The following is a 22,857-nucleotide window of genomic DNA, read 5'->3' as shown; positions in this document are numbered from 1 at the left end:
AAGCTACTTCAAATTAAGAAAAAGACAAATAACCACTAGAAAAATAAGCAAAGTTTATGAAGAGAAAGCTTCACAGAAAAAGATATATAAATAGATCCTCAACCTCCTTCTTAATTAAAGAAATGCATATTTAAACAATGACTATGCACCATTTCTATCTACTAAATCTTGCTAAAGCAAAGTTCCTGAGGTATGGCAAAACAGGTACTTAGAAACACTGCTGATGAGAATAAACACTGGTACAACCCTTTTGGAGTATAACTCGGCAACAATAAACTTTTTAAATGTTCATTACCCTTTTGCCACAATTCCACTTCATGGAATTTATCCTACAATGTGTGCACATGTGTGATAAAACAAATGTAAAAGAAGATTCAAGGTAACATTAGTGGTAATAGTAAAAGACAGGAGCCAATAAAAATTCCATCATTAGGGGATTTGTTAAATAAATTATGGTACAAAATTCATATTGAATATTAAGCAACCATTAAAAGAATAAAGTGGATCCATAAGCAGTGCTAATAGAAAGAGCTCTAAACAAGATTCAAAGAGTAAGCAAGCACAGTGTGCTCCCATTTGAGTTCTCTTAGGAATATATGTATATTCCCCTGGGAATATAAACAGAAAATTTCTGGAAATATAAATAAGAAATTAATAAAGGTAGTTATCCCCCAGGAAGAAGGTTGGAGTGCTCTTCATTGGAAGGGCCACTCACCTTCACTATATGCCCTCTTATTATGAGAATGTAGTACTTTTAAATGTTCTTCTTAAAAGTTGCTTTAATTTATTGTTATGATTTTTTAAATACTGGGCTTTAAAGTACTCTAGCTATCTAGAAATTCAGTTATGTTGTATTAAGTACTGCAAAAGAGTATCAGAAATCTGAGAAAGTTCAATGGATAAATGGTTAAATAAAATATATACTAAAACAAAAACACAGTTCTATATTTTTATTGTAAAATATCTATATTAAGTTTATATTAAAAATAACGGTTCTTTCTCTCCTTGTGCACACATGCACAGAGGAAAAGCTATGTCAGGACACAGTGAGTAGGCGGCCACATGCAAGTCAGGAAGAGAGCTCTCACCAGAAAGTGACCTTGACAGCACCTTAATCTTAGACTTCTAGCTTTCAGAACCAGGTCTTCGCCGTCCCCTGACAGAGCATTCAGCCTCCAATCTCTTCACCCTTTATTCTGTCTTCTACACTCCTACCAGAATGATCTTGAAAGCTAGCAAAATTTGCCCAGCCAGCGTGGCTCAGTGGTTGAGCATTAACCTATGAACCAGGAGGTCACGGTTTGATACCAGGTCAGGGCACATTCCCAGGTTGCCCGCTCGATCCCAAGTGAGGGGCGTGCATGCAGGAGGCAGCCCATCAATGATTCTCTCTCATCATTGATGTTTCTATCTCTTCCTCTCCCTTCCTCTCTGAAATTTAAAAAAAATAAATAACGCACTTTTGTAAGAAAAATGACTAAAATCTGCTCCTAAAACATCTATCTGAAAGATTACACGAATAATGATATAGCCCTAGAAAATTTTATAAAATTGCTCTACAACCTGTTAAGGAGTATCTTTTATTTGGGGAAAGATAATATATATTGAACATCAAATTTAAATTTTTCTTACAAAACCATTTGAAAGAAGCACCAGTAGAAATTGTGACAAATCATTTCCCTTTAGTTCTATTTTCTTAGCCATTATTTAATATTTTTATAAGTCAGACATCACCCCTCCTCAAATTACAATTTAGTTTTACATTGTGTAATTATGAATAACATGCTGCTTATATTGAAAAACATTTTCTGTCTAGCACAGAAGCTGTAATTTTCTAGAGTATTGTCACTCATCAGTTCTATTTTGATAATGAGGTAGTAAAGTGGTTTTCTGCAACTTCCTGTCTTTCTTACCTGCTATCAGCTTCTCTGTGTCAGGTAGTTGTGTGAACTGTCTTCTGTATTCCTCATTCCTGTCTTTATAGGTGGAACTTGAAATCTGTAACAATGAAAAGATTAAATTTTTGTTATACTCATTAAAGGAACTGAAATGTAGCATCTTAGAAATACATTTTAAATGAACTTTAAAATAATATGCTTTTGATGCAACATTTTGTATGTCTTTGGATGAAAAACCACATAAATAAACATTTCAAAGAACACCAAAAGGAAGTAAAGGAAGTTACCAGCATGATGGAGTGAAGAGTTTGGCAAATCCTCTCTGCAAAAGCAAATTTATAGCTGGGGAAAAAACTGTCAAAAAACAATCACCTCAGTCCCGGCCAGTATGACTCAGTTGGAGTGTCATCCCGTGCACCAAAGGGTTGAGGGTTCAGTTCCCTGGACACATATGGTAACCAGGTTGTGTGTTCGATCCCCAATCAGTTGTGCAGGAGGCAACCAATTGTGCTATTTCTTTTACATTGATGATTCATTCTCTCTCTCTCTCTCTCTCTCTCTCTCTCTCCCTCTGCCTTCCTCTCTCTCTAAAAATCAATGGAAACATACCCCCCACCGTGATGATTAAGAAAAAAAAATCACCTCAAATTATTGGAAGCTGACCAAATGCATACAATAAACTGAAAAATAATTGATCATGAAAATCTACTGAACTTGGAAATTCTAGTAGTAGAGGTCTGGGGCACTGTTTCGTTAGCCAGCTCCCATTACTCTTCCTACCCTATCAGTTAAGTCAGTGCGGTAGTTCTCTGAGGGTAGAACAGGTCATGAAAACTAGCAGCTTTGCTGAGAGAGTGGATTGAGTTCATTCTGAGTGAAAAGCAGAAAATCCTAGGCCCAAAAGTGCAAAGGAAAACTCTGAAGCTATCAAAGTGAATGTAGATTGTAGATCCAATGGGGGCAAGAAACAAGCAGACTGGCAGATCAGCAGGGGACTTAACAAAGAGATCTTGGGGGAGAGACAGCCATAAGTAGGCTTGATAAACAATCAATGTATTTCTGGCTGAGCAGGGGCTGCATGATATGTAGCAGAGATTAGAGAGATCCCAACTATCCACACATTCCTGGCTAGACTCATATAAGCCTCAGGGGAACATAAAAACTGAGGCACACTTGAAAATGGTCTGAACTTTAAATGCTTTCCCCAATTTACACACAAATCTGTCAGCAGAAGAAAAAAAAACCACCTATTACTGGCTCTATGTATTTGAGCACAGTTTTGACCAATCATTGACTGGCATAAAGGATGACTCCTGGGAAGGCATCTTTAAATAAAAACAATAATAAACAGGGCAGAGACATTTGTTGCCACATGCCACAGGACAAACTGATTTCACAGATTTATTATAGGTAAGTTATTAAACAAAAATCAGCAATGACAAGCTTTAGGGGCAGAGAGGATGCAATCAGAATCCAGAGTTGCTACAATATATTATCTAAATTGTACAATTATAAAAAAAGTATAAAACATACAAAAGAAAACAGAAAAATGTGGTTCATAATAAGGAAAGAAAAAAAAGCAAGCAATTGGCTCTGAAAGGGTCCCCAAATACTAGATTTAGCAGACAAAGACATCAAAGCAGTTATTATAAACTAGAGGCCTGGTGCATGAAATTCATGCACGGGAGGAGGGGACTGTCCCTCAGTACAGCCTGCACCCTCTCCAATCTGGGACCCTGCCGGTTTAGGCCCAATGCCTGCAGGATCGGGCCTAAACAAGCAGTTGGACATCCCTCTCGCAATCCGGGACTGCTGGCTCCTAACCACTCACCTGCCTGCCTGCCTGATCACCCCTAACCAGATCTGCCTGCCTGCCTGCCTGATCGCCCCTAACTGCTCTCCCCTGCCGGCCTGATCCCCCTAACTGCTCTCCCCTGCCAGTCTGATCCCCCTAACTCAGGGGTCCTCAAACTATGGCCCGCGGGCCACATGCGGCCCGCCGAAAACATTTATCCGGCCCGCTGGGTGTTTTTGCCACCGCTGCCTGTCCTGCTTAGCAGCCGACTCGTCCCAGGCCCGCAGTGCGCATGTGTGGAATGTCTGAGGGACAGTGAACTGGCCCCCTGTTTAAAAAGTTTGAGGACCTCTGCCCTAACTGATCTCCCCTGCCGGCCTGATCCCCCTAACTTCTCTCCTGCAGGCCTGATACCCCTAACTGCTCTCACTTGCTGGCCTGATCACCCCTAACTGCCTCTGCCTCAGCCCCACCAACATGGCTTTGTCCAGAAGGACATCCGGAAGGTCACCCAGAAAATGTCCGGTCTAATAGCATATTACCTTTTTATTAGTATAGATATATTCAAAGAACTAAAGAGAACCATGCTTAAAGAATTAAAGGAAAGTATGGCAACAATGACTCAACAAGTAGGTCATTTCTACCAATAAATTTTTTAAATATATTTTTATTGATTTGAGAGAGAAAGGGAGAGGAGAGAGAGATAGCAACATCAATGATGAGAGAGAATCATTGATCGGCTGCATCCTGCATGGCCCCTACTGGGAATCAAGCCCAGAAACCAGGCATGTGCCCTGACCAGGAATTGAACTGTGACCTCCTGGTTCATAGGTTAACACTCAACCTCTGAGCCACACTGGCCAGGCAATAAAAAATTTTTTTTTAATTTTTTTAATAGTATGTTTTTATTGATTTCAGAGAGGAAGGGTGAGGGAGAAAGAGATAGAAATAGCAATGTGAGAGACACACATCAATTGGTTGCCTCCCAACCAGGGCCAGGGATCAAACCTGCAACCCAGGTATAAGCCTTTGACCAGGAATCAAACCCTCAACCCTTCAGTGCATGGGTCATCGCTCCAATCACTTAGCAACACCAGCCTGGGCTATATTTTTAATCAAAATGAATTAAAATGGTATCCTAAATTATGTTGTACACCTGAAACTAATATAAAATAATATTGAATGCACACTGTAATTGAAATTTTTTTTAAAAATTTTAAGTGGTATCCTAAAAAATATTTGGCACATAAAGAGAGAATTAAAAGGGGAAAAGAAGACAAAAAAGATATGAAACATTGAGAAATCAAATAGCAAATTGGCTATTCACGAATACAACCATATTATAACTACATTAAATATAAATGGACTAAACACAGAGACTGACAAACTGGATAAAAACAGACCCAACTATATGCTGTCTACAAAAGACACACCCTAAATCCAAAAGGAGTGGAGGGGCAGGGATGGGCTGCAGGGTGCCAATGGGGGGGGGTGGGAAATGGGGATATATGTAATACTTTCAACAACAAATAATTATTTTTAAAAATCACGAGCTCTAGCTGGCATGGCTCGATGGATAGGGTGTTGACCTGTGGACTGAAGGATCACAGGTTCGATTCCAGTCAAGGGCATATGCCTGGGTTGCAGGCTCGATCCCCAGTGGGGGGCGTGCAGGAGGCAGCCAATCAATGATTCTCTCTCATCATTGATGTTTCTATCTCTCTCTCTCCCTCTCCCTTCCTCTCTGAAATCAATAAAAATATATTTTAAAAACACAAACACACACATAAAAGTGAAAGAATGGAAAAAGATATACCATACAAACAATAACCCTAAGAGAATATGAGTGACTATATTACTATACGCTGAAATAGACTTTAAGACAAAAAAATTAATAGACATTAAGATATTTTTAATAATTAAAAGATCAATATATGAGAAAGACACAACAATTTTAAATGTATCCATAACAAACAGCAAAGCCCCAAAAATTAGGAAGCAAAAACTGACAACACAATTGGAAAACAGACCATTCAACATAAGTTAGATATACTATTACGCCATTCTCAATAACTGATAGAATGACTGGACAGAAAGCCAGCAAGGATATAGAAGACTTTAACAACAGTATCTAGCCATTTACAACAGCTATGTAGAAGGCATTATACTAAGTGAAATAAGCCACACAAAGAAAGACAAACACCAGGTAGTATTACTTTACTATGGAACCTAAATAAAAAGAGAAACCCATAGAAACAGAGTAGAAAGTGGTTGCCAGGGGCTTGGGAGTAAAAATAATGAGAAATTGGTAAAGGGGTACAAAAGTTCATCTATAACATGAATAAGTTCTGAGGAACTAATGTAGGATATGATGACTATAGTTGATAACACTGTACTGTGTAACTGAACTTGACATTTGCTAAGAAAGAACTTAATATTGTCCCAAATAGGATTAATATGTAAAGTGATGGATGTATTAATTAACTAAGTGGAAGGTATTCTTTCACAATGTGTGTGCATATCAAATCCTCACAACATACACTTTAAATAGTTCACAAGTTTATTTGTCAATTATATTATCTATATATATAAAAGGCTAATATGCAAAGTGTCCCCTCGGGAGTTCAACCGTGAGACCGGGAGTTTGATCACTTGCTATGATGTGCACTGACCACCAGGGGGCAACGCAGAACATGGCGGGCGACAGCAGCGATGGTGGTGGGGCTCTGAGGGAGCAAGGGAAGGAGGAGGTGGGGAGGTGGGGAGGTGGGGAGGCAGGGAGGCGAGGAACCTGATCAACCCTGATCACCGGCCAGGCCTAGGGACCCTACCCATGCATGAATTTCATGCACCGGGCCTCTAGTATGTCAATAAAACTGAGAGGAGGGGAAGAAACATTATCCACCAACTATATTTGCCACTTATAAAACACTTCAATCAACCAGTGTGGAATCTGTACTTTTTTTCAAGTACAGAACATTGTCCAAAATATATAATATGCTAGGTCACAAAACAAGTTTCAATTAATTTAAAAGGATTGAAACCATACAAAGTATGTTGTCTGTCAAAATAGCCTGGTACTATCACAAGAACAGGCATAGAGAACAATGGAACAAAACAGAGACCCCAGAAATCGACTCACACCATTATGGTCTATTAATATTTGACAAAGGAGGCAAGAACATACAATAGAGTAAAGATAGTCTATTCAAGAAATGGTTTTGGGAAAATTGGATAGATACATGCCAAAAAAAAATGAAACTAGACCACCGACTTACACCATACACAAGAATAAACTCAAAATGGATAAAGGACTTAAATGCAAGCCATGAAACCATAAAAATCCTAGAAGAAAACATAGGCAGTAAAATCTCAGACATCTCACAGATACATCCCCTATGGCAAGGGAAACAAAGGAAAAATAAACAAATGGGAGTACATCAAACTAAAAAGCTTCTGCACAGCCAAAGAAACCATTAACAAAATGAAAAGGAAACCCCTATATGGGAGAACATATTTGCCAGTGATATATATGATAAGCAGTTAATTTCCAAAATATATAAAGAACTTATACAACTCAACACCAGGAAGACAAACAATCCAAAACAAAAAACAAAAAAAAAACGGGCAAAGAACCTGAACAGACACTTCTCCAAAGAGGACATACAGATGGCCAATAGACATACGAAAAAATGCTCAGCATCACTAGTCATCAGAGAGATGCAAATTAAAATGACAATGAGATATTACCTCACACCTGCTAGAATAGCTACCATCAATAAGTCCGCAAACAAGTGGTGGCAAGGAAGTGGAGAAAAGGGAACCCTAGTACATTGCTGGTGGGAATGCAGCCTGGTGCAGCCACTGTGAAAAACAGTATGGAGTTTCTTCAAAAAATTAATAATAGAACTTCCTTTTGACCCAGTGATCCTACTTCTGGATATATACCCCAAGAATCCCAAAACACCAATCAGAAAGAATACATGCACCCTTACGTTCATAGCTGCGTTATTTACAACAGCCAAGATCTGGAAACAGTTAAAGTGCCTATCAGGCCCTAACCGGTTTGGCTCAGTGGATAGAGCATCGGCCTGCAGACTGAGGGGTCCCAGGTTCGATTCCAGTCAAGGGCATGTACCCTGGTTGCAGGCACATCCCCAGTGGGGAGTGTGCAGGGGGCAGCTGGTCGATGTTTCTCTCTCATTGATGTTTCTAACTCTCTATCCCTCTCCCTTCCTCTCTGTAAAAAATCAATAAAATATATTTTTAAAAAAAATAAATAAAGTGCCTATCAGTAGATGAGTGGATAAAAAACTGTGGTACATTTACACAATGGAATACTATGCAGCTATAAAAAAGAAGAATCTCTTACCCTATGCAACAGCATGGATGGGCCTGGAAATTATAATGCTAAGCAAAATAAGCCAGTCAGAGAAAGACAAATACCATATGATCTCACTTACATGGGGAATCTAATGAACAAAATAAACTGACAAACAAAATAGAAACAGAGGTATGGATACATGAAACAGGCTGGCAGCTATTAGAGGGGGGTGCAGGGGGATGACTGGATGAAAGAAGGTGAAGGGATTGGCCAAAGAACATATATGCATATTGCATAGGCACAGACAACAGTGTGGTGATGGCCAGAGGGAAAGGGGTGCAGGGCAGGCAAAAGGGGGAAACGGGGACATCTGTAGTAGTATCAACGACATAAATAAAGTTATTCCACCAAATCCAGGCAAAAAAGAAGAGATGGTAGAAAAAGAATTTCTGGAAGGGGTGATAAAAACTTGAGCACCTTCCATTTAGTTTAAGTGTAAATATAATCATTAAAAAAAAACATTACTCTGAGTTGTATAATTTCTTTCTTTTTTTGTATGTAACAAAACACATTTCAGGTTGTATTTAATTTAAATATTTTTAAATAAGAGCAAATGTCTGAATGTGGCCTGGATCATGTTTAAATAGTGTTGGCTCATATTGATTATGGTGCCTAAGATTATATGTATATATAAAAAGTTTTTTTAAAAAGAAAAGAAAAAGGCATACCTTTGCCACTTTTATTACAATGTCTCTGCTCATATATTCTTTTAATTAATCCTGTGATTCACTGTACTTCCTGATTCTAAAGTCTTTCATCAAAAATAGAAAGCTTTCATGCATACTCTTTGAATATTGCCTCTTGCTCATTCACCTCTGAAACTCCTATTAGTTCATAATGAACTTCTCTACATTTCTCCTTATATCTTAAACCATTCTCTTTCAAATATTCCATCTTTATCTCTCAGGGTACAATATCAATCATTTCCTCATATATATCTTTCAATTTACTGATTTTCTCTTTAGCTGCTTTTTCCCATGTCCACTGTATTTTTAAATTATTATTTCAACACCATAGTATTCATTTCTAGAAGTTGTATTAGGTTGTTTTCCAAATCTGCCCAGTATTTTTGAGAATGTCTTATCCATGCATCATATTTTAATGCCTTCTATTAAGTCTGTAATGATATCAACTGATTGTTTTATAGTCTTTATCTGGTAATTTATCTGAAGTTTTGGAGGGTCTAATGTGCTATTTATTTAATCTCCTTCTCCTTCCTCATAAAGTGTTAAATTCAAGTCCCAAAACTTCATGAGAGATGAACTACAGGTTATGTGCTCTGAGGAAGATTTCCCACCACCCACCACCCTAAACCCAAGTTTAACAGATAAGCTTCCTTGTCTTCAACCTGCATGTGTAAGAGGATTTTTTTCCTAGTCTACCTTTTCCAGAGAGTTTAACTCTTCAAGAGTCGTAGCTTTATAAACAGTTCTCAGTTCTAATTCATACAAGTCCCAGGCACCATCTCCTATCCCAGTGTGGCCATTAAAGCTTGGTCACTGAGGCTAATAAACCCCTCAGGGCTGCTTCAGCATTGAGCTTATGGGCTAACGTCTCTGGAAATCAGTTCCTTCTTCTTTGTTAGCCCTTAGGCGTTTCCCTTGCTGGTTTTTTGTGGTTTTTTTAAAAATATATTTTATTGATTTTTTACAGAAAGGAAGGGAGAGGGATAGAGAGTTAGAAACATCAATGAGAGAGAATCATCGATCAGCTGTCTCCTGCACTTCTCCTACTGGGGATGTGCCCGCAACCAAGGTACATGCCCTTGACCGGAATCGAACCCGGGACCCCTCAGTCCGCAGGCCAACGCTCTATCCACTGAGCCAAACTAGTCAGGGCTTCCCTTGCTGTTTTATGAGCCCAGACATGCATTTCAAGAAGATGTTTATAACATTCCATCCAACTTTTCTAAGGACTTAGGAGCAGAAGAGCTTTTACGTTAAATAGTCCTGTCTTCATATTCTAAAAATGTTACTTGCTATTCCCTCTTAATTAAATCTGAACGTATTAAAAGATATCTGGGTTTTCAAACAATTTTTACCTGTATTAAAGATTTAAATTGGATAAAACGTTTCTTTTAATCAAACAGACATTGGAAAATGAGTTTATTCTTTTTTTTATCAGTTACCAAAGCGAAAATCTGAAATATCCTTTTCAGGTTGAATAAATTCAAGATATGTTGTGGAGGACAACCTATGATTCAAGAAAGCATCTTCTCCAAAGTTGCCAAAGTATGTTACAAACATACTAATTAATCCTCTGGGGCAATTTTTTAATTTAACAGTGCAACATGAATTAATCCTCATGATGTACCTCTAAATCAGGTTTGTGGCAAGTTTTATCCCCACTTTTATAATAATAAAAGTGTAATATGCAAATCGACTGAACAACCAAACAGCAGAACTACCATCCGGACGACCTTCCAGACGACCATGCTATGACACGCACTGGTGCCAGGCCAGCCAAGGCGGGTGCAATGTGATTGGTTGGGGGGCCCGGCCATTGCCCCACGACCGCCCCGCAGAGGGAAGCCTAGGCCACCCAGCTGGCAGCAATCCGGGACCCCTCAGGAAGGGTCCCTAAGCCTGGCCGCAACCAGGGCCTGTAGGTATAAATGAATGTTTAATGTAAGTACCTGACCCAAAGCATTTTACTTTTATAAAATACATAGGTAAGTATGTCATCTTTTAAACATACACAACAGAAAATCTCAAAGGCTTTTTCTCCTCCCAACAGTTGCTAGAGAAGTTACTAAGAGAAGTTACACTAAACAAATGTATCTGCCACAGATCTCTGTAAGCTTTTCCTCTGGGACCTTAATCCACCAGGAATATACCATTATTTTAATTGGGAAAACAAAAGTTTGGTTTGGAGGTTTTTTGTTTTTCTTTTGCCATGTATGTTTACTAACAGTTAAAGGGCAAAAGCATGAATATTTATTTGCCATTACTTCATTTTAAATCTCATTTCTTCATTTCACAAAATTTTTATTGTGACATTAGGATTTAAAAATTCATAATGTAACTCACTTCCCACACACTAGGATTAAATATGTTCATTTTTAAATAAAAAAGAAAACAAATATAACAATTAATATTCCTATCTTTTTTAAATATATTTTATTGATTTTTTTACAGAGAGGAAGGGAGAGAGATAGAGAGTTAGAAACATTGACGAGAGAGAAACATCGATCATGCACCTCCTGCACACTCCCCACTGGGGATGTGCCCGAAACCAAGGCACATGCCCCCGACCGGAACCGAACCCGGGACCCTTGAGTCCACTGAGCCAAACCGGTTAGGGCGATATTCCTATCTTTATATTACAGGATTGAAATAGAAAATCTGCAGCTGTGGGTCTCACTATCAATTGCTATGAAAAGTTAATCATATTCCTTTAAATGAAAGTCCTACTGTCAGAACGACACTAGCCAATCTGTTAAGTAGCACAAGGTTAAATGGGCAGGGTCTAAAAGATGTCAACCTCTGCAAAAAAAAACAAAACAAAAAACAGAACTTTAATAAACTTTGGTTCACTTTCTTGTATCCTTTTTTAAGTTTTCACAATTTTTTAATTATGAGGAATCATGAAAATACATTTTCCAATATTACAAATAAAAGTGTTCTTATTCAGCACTTTTCAACCTTTTAATCACTGGGACCGTCTTAAGGAAAGGTGTTGCCATGTAACATCTTCCTGTTGAGTATGCTCAGAGGTTTTTATTGTAGAGTCAGTGGTAGAGGTAGATGGATTTAAAATTACAGAGGAGAGAAAAAAAAAATAAAGTGGCAGAAAAGTGCATTATTTTGCAAACTTCTTAACCGTCATTTTTAGCGTTATAGTTGTACTACAATAGAGCCACTTGTCTACACAGACCTCTGTCCTCCACATTAAGAGGCTAAGGCTGCTACAGCTTTTGAGCTTCTGTTGTCATTTCTTGCTAGTGTCTATGTATTATCCCAAAGTAATTCCCTTATTTCCAGCATTCTATTCAACTAAAAAAAAAGGGACCAACTTATTTACTAGGTGTATAAAAATATGTCAAAAATATATTAAAGAAATTCCAAATGAAGACTTGAGGAATTCTCCTCTCGCAATATATACCACCATGAGCTTGGATTTAGCTATTCAGGTTCTTTTTTATTTTTGTTTGCTTCTGAGTTCCGATAGTTCTGGTTTCTGTGTAAGTGACCTCTGGAAAAGTCAGTAAAACTTCTGAGATGTTGTATTTGTCTTTAAGTCTATTTCATGTGAATCCATATAAAAATTCCTCAAGCCTGGCTGGTGTGGCTCAGTGGCTGAGCAACAACCTATGACCAGGAGGTCAGGGTTCGATTCCAGGTCAGGGCACATGCCCATGTTGCAGGCTCGATCCCCAGGAGGGGATGTGCAGGAGACAGTTGATCAATGATTTTCTCTCATCTTTAATGTTTCTATCTCTCTCCCCCCCTTCCTTCCTCTCTGAAATCAATTTAAAAAAAATTTTTTTTAAAAATTGCTCAAAATAAAGTGCTTGCCATCATCAAAGAAAACTAAAACTGAGCCAAAATAAACCTTCAACATTCTAAAGCAGTGCTTCTCAAACTTGAATGTGCATACAAATCCCTTGGAAATCTTGTGAAAATGAAGACTCTGACTCAGTAGGTCTGAGGTTGGGCCCAGGATTCTGCATTTTTAATCAACTGACATGTGATGCCAAATCTTCTAGCTCCACATTCTACACTTTGAGGTGAAAAGCTACATACCTCTTCCCCCCGCCCACTCTCCATCTCTAAATCCTTATTCCCCTGCCTTTTCCTTTTCTTACTTTATCCTTTTTTCTTGCATCAAATCTGCAAAGAGTAACCACAGTAATTATTTAGCCCTATACATAGCCCTTGGAACTATAAAGGTTCCCAATCTATAACAAATATAAAAAGCAGAGTGCAGAAGGGTCAAAACACAACAGTCATAAACTTTCTCTAAATGTGTCCAAAAATAATATAATCAAATGTAGATGATATAATTTTTAGGGTATGTGGTTATTTTGATATATTTCTTAGCAATAAAATATTTTCCTTCTTAATAGGAAGTAAGAACCTGTTATTAACCTGAAGATTCAATAACATTCAATAACTGGGCTGCTAATTATGAACAGAATGATGGTACTTGTACTAATCCTTATAACCTGTTAACAATATGTCTTTTTTTGTCTACTCTAAAATTATTAGAAATTCTGCTACCACATACATATACCTAATCCTCAAGATATCAGCTTCCTAATAAATTAATATTGGAACTATATATGCCTTATACTCTTATGTAAAATTCACTTATTGCTGCATTAGTTTATCAAATGACTCATAATTCTCACAGGAATTGTTAGATTTAGAATGAGCCCTCTAATATAATAAATGCTAGCATTCATATGGTAACAGAAATGTTCTTACCAAAAGACTCTGTGCACCTAATCAAGGAGCCGTAGTCTCAGTTTACAGTGGGGAAACCTGAAGCAGATCCAGGTATGCAACCAAGTGATCACAGTGCAGACAGGCTACGAAACTAAAACCAATCTCAAAATCATTATACACTGCAGGTCAAACATAGTTACATTTCCTTTTAGGTACAGGAACTAATTATTTAAATTAAAATGATGTAAAATAGCTGGCTTCTCAGTAACATTTAGAAATACGATTTCTATATAATGTTAGACTCTTGCCAATACAGTGAGTGGGATCCAATTCTGTGGTGTAGTTTTCTCCCAAGAAAATTGAAGCACATAATTCCACTCCATCAAACCAGGCAACAGTGCATTCTAGTGGCCAAAGGAGGGCATACTCGGAAATGGTTTTGGGATTCAAAGGCTAAGACAAATATCTAAAATCTAGACGCTAATAAAAAATACTATAAATAATATATGAATTGCTGCAAACTTATAAAATTTTGCATTTAAGATTAAAATGAAGATATAAGAAAAAAATATTACCCAAAAGCTCCAGTCACCACTCCAGTTATGTCCATGTGGCCCCTGTTTTTTAGCTGACACTGTATTATTCTCATCCGCAACTGGACTAGGATTTTCCTCTAATTCTTCCGGTGACTCGGTGGCAATGTTTGACTCTCCTTCATTTATTACCTGGAAATAAGTATCAATCAATTTAAATTATTTATTGAGAAATGTCCATTTTAAAAAGAAAAGAGTTAATGTTCAAAATATGTCAATTAACTTGAAAAGGATAATATTTAAGCTTTTGAAAAACAGCAATTAATATGTTTTGCTTCCATAGTTCATACATTTACATGTACAACAAATATTTTCCAACTACTACTATTTGCTAGGTAGTTTAGTTGGCACTAGGGCTTCAAAAGTGTATAAAACAAGGTCCTTAGTCTCCAGCACTTCAGTCAACTAGAGGAAGAGTTAAACAGTAAAAAATAATAATAATAATAATGGGAATGACAATTGGTCCAACCTCTTGGGAGAATAATGTTCAATGCTTAGTAGAGACTAAAAATGGGTATAACCCAGCAATTTAATGTGCGCATGGAGTCAACCATGTTTGTAATACTAAAAAAGTGCAAATAACTTACTGTCCACTGATAAGAAAATTGATAAATTAATTCTGGTTTATTCAAACGATTGAGTTAAATAAATGGATCAGATGTCTCAACCAGGCATTGGCCCCCAACCTATAGAGCACTCAGGGGAAAGGCTATACCCTATGCAAGATATGGGCCCATCAGGTGGGTCACTCATGAAAGAGCAGTCATTATGAAGAGAGAAGAGAGAAAGAGGAGGCGTGCAGGGGGAGGGGGCGCAGCCATTATAAGAGCACACAGCTCTTAAAATACCTCTGCTGCTGCTGCCACCCATGTCTCTGTTTAACAAAAATCCTCAGGGTTACAGGGAAAAGCTCCTATGGCACCTGTGTGGCACAGCAAAGGGTTAAATCAAACTCAACTAAACCTGGGGGTTCTTAAACTCCACAAAGTAACCATAACGTCCATAAGTTGTCCACAGCCCTCTGATGTGAGAAACTATCCCCATACTCTATGCCATTAGAGCAGCAATTACTGCCAGCATACTGGACTCTCTGCCAAAGAGAACTGTGGCTGTCCATCCCAAGCTGCCAGTTATGCCTCGGGTCCTAGAAGAAACACCTTGCAAGCTCAGCACAGCCACCAAGATTTCCTTTCTGTAGAATAGAACCAAATCTGGGCCCTCTGGCACATCACGCCTGCAGGAGGACATGGCCTCCCTGCCCGCAATCCTTTATCAGATGTCATGGTATTGGAAGAGGTCACCTCTCTTCAAAACCCTTTGAATACCTGGGTAGCAACTTGGGTACGACTGAGTGAACAGCAATAGGAGTTTGGGTTCTTCAAACTCCTGTTAGAAGTTTGATGGACAAACTTGCTGTTAGGTGGACAGCATCACCACCATTGCACATGAGGAGGCTCCCTGGAGACCTACTCCTAAATCCTGCCCAGGATGTTCCTGACAAAGGAAAGGACCCAAGGATCAGAACTGGCTGAACTTGCCACAGTCGTCTTAACAGTGAATGCTCCTGTCAACAATTGGAGCCATCTGCACATTTTTACCGACGCTTGGGCCGCTGCCTAAGAGTTGTGCCTTTGGGGTAAAGAACTCTGAAACTCTCTTGCTTCCCAGATACTCAGAATATAAATTAAGGTCACACATGTCTCGACATATACTAAAGCCATAATAATAGTCCTTGCCAAGACACTCCTTATTCCCATCAGAGTTCCAAACATTACTCATAGTGACCAAGGCACTCATTTTATTTCTCAAAACACACTTCATTGGGATCTTGAACAAGGTATTCAATGGGACCTTCATCTTCCTTCCCAGGGTGAGGATAGTGTTCAGAAATACAGGTACTCCTGCAACAAAAGTAGGCTTTCACTCTTAAAATTAATCCACAAGTTCTTCCATTTACCAAAGAAGGTACTAAACAAAACTAGATGAAAGCAAAAACGTGGTTGGCAGCACAGTGATTTAAACTCTCTAGTCTGAGCCCCTTATCTGGAGCTGATAGTTAAGGGAAGGGGGTGAGGCTGGGTCAAACGTGACATCGGGTCAGAACAGCGACAATGGAACCCGGAGTCCAGGGGTGACTGAGTTAGACATCTGGATGGGGCAGTCAGGGCCAAATTCCTGCCCTCCGCACACAGAGAAGCAGACCTTCCACCGTGACCGTGAGGGGACAGGCTCCGCAGGAGCCCAGGAAACCTTCTCCTTGGGAACACTTTTCCCCGGTTCTCCAAAAAGAACGAGAAGGGGGGGGGGGAGAAATTATATAAGGGGGTGGGTTCCAACAGCCAACGCGAAGGAAAGTTGGGTAATCTCTCTTTAGTGAACCGACCCTGCGAGGAGCCACTTACCGGGCGGACAGTCTGGAGGACCCTCCATCGCGGCTCCCTCTGCCGCCGGCCGCGGAACCGCGCACGCGCCCCGCGCGGGAGAGGCGCCAACCGTGCGCCCCGCGCCCCCCTGCGCCCCGCCCTCCCGCCCGTCTCCCCGGCCACCGCGGGTCCTGCCTGCGCTGCGCGCCCTCTGGGGCAAGAAGAGGACCCCTGCCTCCGGCCAGCCCCTGAAGATGAATGTTGATTTGTGAGCTTGGAAGTCAGTCTGTACCAGGGATCCGATCCCAGAGGAGCCTGGTCCTCCCTACCTACCAACCTCAAACTCCTGTACCTCCAAGACATACCCCGCTCCAACGTGCACAAAAGTGAACTGCATGACCAAGTCTTGTTCCTCCAAGTAAGGGATTGGAGTTACCGACTTGGGTATTGCAAATCCTGGTTTCCAGAAATGCAGCTATGAAAAACATTCTAGAACAATTGAGGAAGATTGAATATGAACTGTATATTAGAGTTTGTTGAAATAATGATTTGTGGATACATTTATTGATATTCATTTATGAATAATTAATACTTTGCGGTTATGTTGGAAAATATTTTTATTATTAGAAAATTTGGCCGAAACCGGTTTGGCTCAGTGGATAGAGCATAGGCCTGCGGACTGAGGGGTCCCAGGTTCGATTCCGGTCAAAGGCATGTACCTGGGTTGCGGGCACATCCCCAGTAGGAGATGTGCAGGAGGCAGCTGATTGATGTTTCTCTCTCATCGATGTTTCTAACTCTCTATCTCTCTCCCTTCCTCTCTGTAAAAAATCAATAAAATATATTTTTTTTAAAAAAAAGAAAATTTGTGCTCAAGTGTTTAGGAATGAAGTGTTACGAATGTCTGCAACTTGATTTCAAATGCTTCAACAAAGATAGATGCCATAAACTGAATATTTATGGCACACACACACACACACACGGAAATTCATATGTTGACACCTAATCCCCTTTCTCCCTGTGAGGAAATAGGGATGCGTTCTACCAATAGCACGTGGGCTCTCACCAGACACTGAATCTGCTGGTGTCTTCATCTCAGACTTCCAGACTCCAGAATCCTGAGAAATAAATGTTTGACCTTTACACCACCCAGTCTATGGTATTTTTGGTATAGCAGCCTGAATAGACTAAGATAGAGAGAGAGAGAGAGAGAGAGAGAGAGAGAGAGAGAGAGAATAAAATATTAACAATTATTGCATTTATATAGAGGATATACCACTCACTGTTCAATGATTCTTTTTCTATTTTTTTGTTTGTTTGTTTGTTTGTTTGATGGGGAGGGAGAAAGTCAAATCCAGTTCCACAGAAAGTCGGATATGGAGTATATTTTTATAATATATATGACATGCTAAAGGACAAATTACCTAATAAGATATTCAAGAAAGGATAGGGTCTTGTCCTGCAAAACTTAGCATAAGCTGCGTTTTTCTTCACTATCATGTATAAGAATAGCCTGAAGAAAATGACTACCTATTCTTTGAACTGGAAGCCACACCAAGAATTCTACTTTGGACTGAAGGAGTTGAATATTGCCAGTATCTTTTCAATGCTTCAAGTTGAATGTGGTCATTATGCAAAGTATTTTTAAAGTATTTCAAAGGAAATTTTTAAAATTTGAATCAAATTGAAACTTACAGAAAAATTGCAAATATGTTACAATCTTTTCCCTGAACCATTTGAAAGCAAATTATCAACATCATCCCCTATCAATTCTGAATACCTTAGTGAATATTTCCTACATACAAAGACATTCTCCTAATATATAAATAAGTTAAACCATATTTAAAATCATATGACCAACAAAACTGGGAAATTAACATTATATCACTGCCTTCTAATTATCACACCCCATTAAAGCTCCACCAATTGTCCCAATAATGTCCTTTATAGCAAGAGAATCTAGCCCCAAATCACGTTACAATTAGCTGCCCTATCTTCTTCAGTGTGCAGTGTTAAACTCTGCCCCCTGCACAGGCTCCCTCCTCATCCACCCCACCTTAACAACCTTGCCCAGCCATCACAGTCCCTCCATTCTACACCCTCTTGACTCTGCTCAGGTTCTAAAACCCCTCCGAGTGCCACCGCTACTGGGATAAGGAGGTTGTAGACAGAGGGGTGTCCTTTCCCCTTACAGACAGTAAAAGGGAGTTTACCTAACATCCAGATAAGAAAGATCCTGCCTTGAACTACTTTTGAGGGCTCTACTCTGGGCCTCCTCTGGCCACAACCTCCCTTTCAAGATCACACTCCAAATAGTGAGAACCCTGGAATTCCTTGACCAACTTGTCCCAAATCCACTTCCAGGAACTTCAAAGTCCTCCTCCAAGGGTTTGTTCTTCCAAGAGTGGATAACATCACTGGTGTGCACATGCTCAGGCAGTGGAGTTTCCAACAGGTGGCTGTTTGTAATGGGTGAGGACGAAGCTTGGACATGTAGACTGGGGTGTCCACATACATGAACACAGTGCTCCTTGCAGTGGGGAGTGGAACCAGAGCTGGGAATAGAAGAAGAGCAGGTTGCAGGCTGGTGGTCAGGGAAGTTCTCTCTACATCACTTACTTCCTGACACAGAACTCTGAGAAGCCCAAGAATTCTAAATTTATACTGGTCTCTCAGGTCTTTGTAGAGGTATATTTGCCAAGATAGGAAAGTAGAAGATGTTTAAATTTGTTATTTATAATTTTTAAAAATGTATGCAAACATGGGCATCCATTTGTATTCTTGGCCCACGCTCCACAAATGCTAGAAGCAGGGCTTATAAAGGGGAAATAATACAATCTAAGAGACCAATTCAAAGCCTACTGCAATAACTCATAGATGAGGTGATGATTTGGACCGGTGTGGTAGTAACAGTAGTGGTGAGAAGTGGTCAGATTCTGCATGTACAGTATTTTGAAAGAAGAATAAAAATGATTTCCTGGTGGATTGGTTGTGCAGTATGAGAGAGTAAAGTTAAGGACAACTCTAAAGCTATTGGCTTGGACAATTGAAAGGATAGATCAGCCATTTACTGTGATAAGAATGCCTCAGAGAAGGACAATTAGGAGAGCTATGAGTTTTAAATATGTTAAGTTTGAGATGCCAATTAGATGTCTAAGAGGAAATGTGGAGTGGGAACTTGTATATATAAGCCTGAAAATCAGAGATTGTAAATTTGGGAATGATCATAATAACACTGGTTTTTAAAGCTATGAAAATGGGTGAGGTCACCAGGTGACTAAAGGTAGGCAGTAAAAACATCCAATGACTTGTCCCAGGAACACTCCAAGATATAGAAGTTGAGGACATGAAAAGGAAACAGCAAAGACTCTGAGAAGGAATGGTCAATGAGATAGAGGACTTTACCCTAAAGCCAGAGAGAGGATTTCAAGGAGGCTGGAAAATCAAAGATGCTAATAGATCAAGTAAGATGAGAACTGAGAACGGTTCTGTGTTACTCTGCATTTAGCAATCTGGATGTCATTAATGAACTGGACATAACAATTTCAATAGAGAATAGATTCAAGAGAAAGGAAAAGGAGTATAAGGCAGCATATAGAAACAATTAAGTTTTGCTCTAAATGAGGAAGTTAAATAGGACCGTAGCTAGAGGGGAAAGTAGAATCAAAACAGGACTTGTTGTTTTGCTTTGTTGTTTTGTTGTTGTTGTTTTATAAGAGAAAGTTTATTTACAAAGTCACAGAGGTAGAAGTGAGTCTTAGAGGAAATGGGTTCAGGAAATGAGTTACAGAGGCAAAAGGGCCCTTGGAACTTAGTAGAGAGGAAGGTAAAGGTAATGTGGGGACAGGGAGGGGGTAGAAAAGGGAGACGCTTAAGACGCAGGCTGAGTCCTTTGTCCTCTGTTTCGCTTTGTTTTAAAAATTTTGTGTGTTTTTTAAGATGGGCACAATAATAGCATGTTTGAATACTCATGGGAGTACTCATGAGAGGTAAAATTACTGATATAGGAGAGAGAGGAGTGAAGAGCTTGAATAGGAAAAGGGGTAGGATGTCATATGCAATTGGATAGGCTGGCCTCGGAAAGGAACATGGATTGTGCATCCTTAGTATCAAGAAACAAAATATGGGCACTAGTGCATGTACTTGAATGGATGTGGTGAGGTGAGTCTGTGGAAGTTCTCTTCTGATTGCTTCAAAGCAGACCTTGACAGCCAGACCATGGTGTTCTGTCAAACATACAAAATTTCACACAACACCAATGTTAAAACAGAAAAAAAAAAAACACCCACTCTGTAACCATGATAGAGCAAGACAAAAATCAAGGCTACTCCATAATCATGTCTAAACAGAGACAAAAATGTGGACATAGTTCAAAGCGTAAAAGTGACCACATATCCCTCCCTCACCTCTCCCCCAACCCCCCCCCCCCCACTATGCTGGCTAATATGCTTGACTTCTCTTCTTCCCCAATCACAACGTTAGCCTCACGTAGTTCCTCCCACCTTTTAAATAAGATGAATTTATTAACACACCCAATCAGAATTACTGCAACTTTTTGACAACATATAATCCAGAAGAAAGCCCCACTTCTAGAATCCTCCCCCCAAATTAGCTAACACAAACCCAAATCCTATAGTAAATCCTTTTTAATACCCTTTAACTGAGGTGTCTTCATGATTCTCTGTGGTGTGCTTTCACCCTCATTGCAATGACGCAACAAACCCAATGTTGTTCAACTACAGGTGTGTTGCCGGTGGTCTTGGCTGAAGGGCATTGATATTTCTTAGTGAAATAGAATACAGCCTGAAAGTGAGTATGTAGGATAAGTTGTTGGAAGTTTGAGGAGAAAAGAGAAATTATGAAATACTTACTTGGGACCATGGGAAAATGAAAGGATGAATGTATTAGGGAAACAGTAGGGTTGCTGGGCAACAGCAATTCCTGAGATTCATGACCGTGTATCTAAAGTGAGACCACACTAATATATAAAGAACTCCTAGAAATTCTAATGGAAAAACTACAATCAAGTAAAAAATTGGTAAAGTATGTGTCAGAAAGTTCACAGAAAATGAAATACAAATGTTTCTTAAAAAACATAAAAAGATGCTCAATTTTACTCTGAATATAGTAAATAGAAATTGAAACTATTCTTCACAGGTGTTTTTTTTTTTTTTTCTGCAGTGGCACAAGAGTGGGCAATGTTGGAAAGAGAAAAAGAGGTCTAAGATAAAGGGGTAACATTTCTTGGGAGAACAGGATGAGATCCAGTGGACAAAGTAACTATAGACTCATAAAAGCTAAGGATCCATGTGAAGCAGAAGCTGGTGGTGGGGTAAAAAGAGAGAGGCGCAAGCTGAGAGAGTGCCTATGTCACTCGCTAAAGGTATTGTGTTTCTAGATTTCATTTCATTAAACTGTGAATTATTTAAATTCACCCTGAGCCAATTTCTGAAATGGAATGCCTTATATTATCTAATGTAGCACTATAACCTATGGTGTTAAATAAATAAACATACCCAAATTTGACCCCTCCCCACCCCTTTACTTTAAAGATATCTATTTAACCTCACAATTTGAGCATTGCTATTTTAAGTAGAAATGCCTTGACTTTTACAAAGACATAAGCCAATGTTTTCTAATAGACAGTAGATGGTGTAATTAAATTCAGAGATCATCGAAGATGTTGAGACAATGTTTTTCTTTATGTAATATTCTTCCTGGAAATTAGACATATTTAGAAACTACTTATCTATTTTATTGAATCTAACAGGCCACAGGAGTATTTTTTTAAACCTCTAGTGAGATCATTTACAATTTAGCCATTATAATTCATGGGTAAGTGCTTTAATTCTGCCTTCTAAAGATAAGAATAGAAATTGTACTCATTGTGAGTAGAACTCAATGCTAAATATATATAAATTGTAAAATCTGTAGTATATTTTTATTAGCTATGTTTGTTGGAAACAGAGAAGCGAATACTAATGTCAGTGAGTATCTTGCGCTGCACCGCCCAAGAGTGCATTTTTAAAAAGTACACCCCCTGGAAAAGAGCATCTACATGTGATTCGGATCCTAGAACAGAAGAAAGGCATAGAAGAACACATGTGGACTTGAATTTTCAATTCTCTCAAAATGCAGGCTACAATTTGAAGGCCTTCTTTTAGTGAAATCTTCTCTGTACAAGATGCTTGTCTGACCCTATTCAACATGGCTGGAAAAATCAAGAGTAGTTATATCTACTCAGTGAGGGTTTCTGTGGTAGAGAAAATGGTGCAGAGGGAGGAAGTGGACGGTAATGTGTTCAGTTCCCTGGAAGGTGAGCCTGAGAAAGAGATTCCTGTGCAAATGACTTATTGAGGGAGCGCAGTTCAGGTGAAACTTAGAAGGGAGTGAGGGAAGAAGGAGAGAAGTAGATGCTAATGTGGAGGCAGCTG

General features: G+C 39.2%; 1 protein-coding gene across 1 annotated transcript in view; it reads right to left on the bottom strand.

The window, feature by feature from the left end:
- GRAMD1C (GRAM domain containing 1C) overlaps positions 1 to 16,516 on the bottom strand; it is a gene marked incomplete at its 3' end in the record, with an annotated part of 62,250 nt that extends 45,734 nt beyond the window's left edge. The window contains exons 1-3 of the mRNA XM_023758709.1: positions 16,463 to 16,516; positions 14,043 to 14,179; positions 1,914 to 1,998 (exon numbers count right to left, since the gene is read on the bottom strand). Of these exons, the coding sequence (XP_023614477.1) occupies positions 1,914 to 1,998; positions 14,043 to 14,179; positions 16,463 to 16,490 (250 nt within the window). The remainder of the gene's footprint in view (positions 1 to 1,913; positions 1,999 to 14,042; positions 14,180 to 16,462) is intronic.
- Between the last annotated feature and the right edge of the window lie 6,341 nt (positions 16,517 to 22,857).

The sequence above is a fragment of the Myotis lucifugus genome, unplaced genomic scaffold, assembly GCF_000147115.1.
Source record: "Myotis lucifugus unplaced genomic scaffold, Myoluc2.0 scaffold_137, whole genome shotgun sequence".
Taxonomy (NCBI): domain Eukaryota; kingdom Metazoa; phylum Chordata; class Mammalia; order Chiroptera; family Vespertilionidae; genus Myotis; species Myotis lucifugus.
This window is presented reverse-complemented; position numbering and strand designations above follow the sequence as displayed.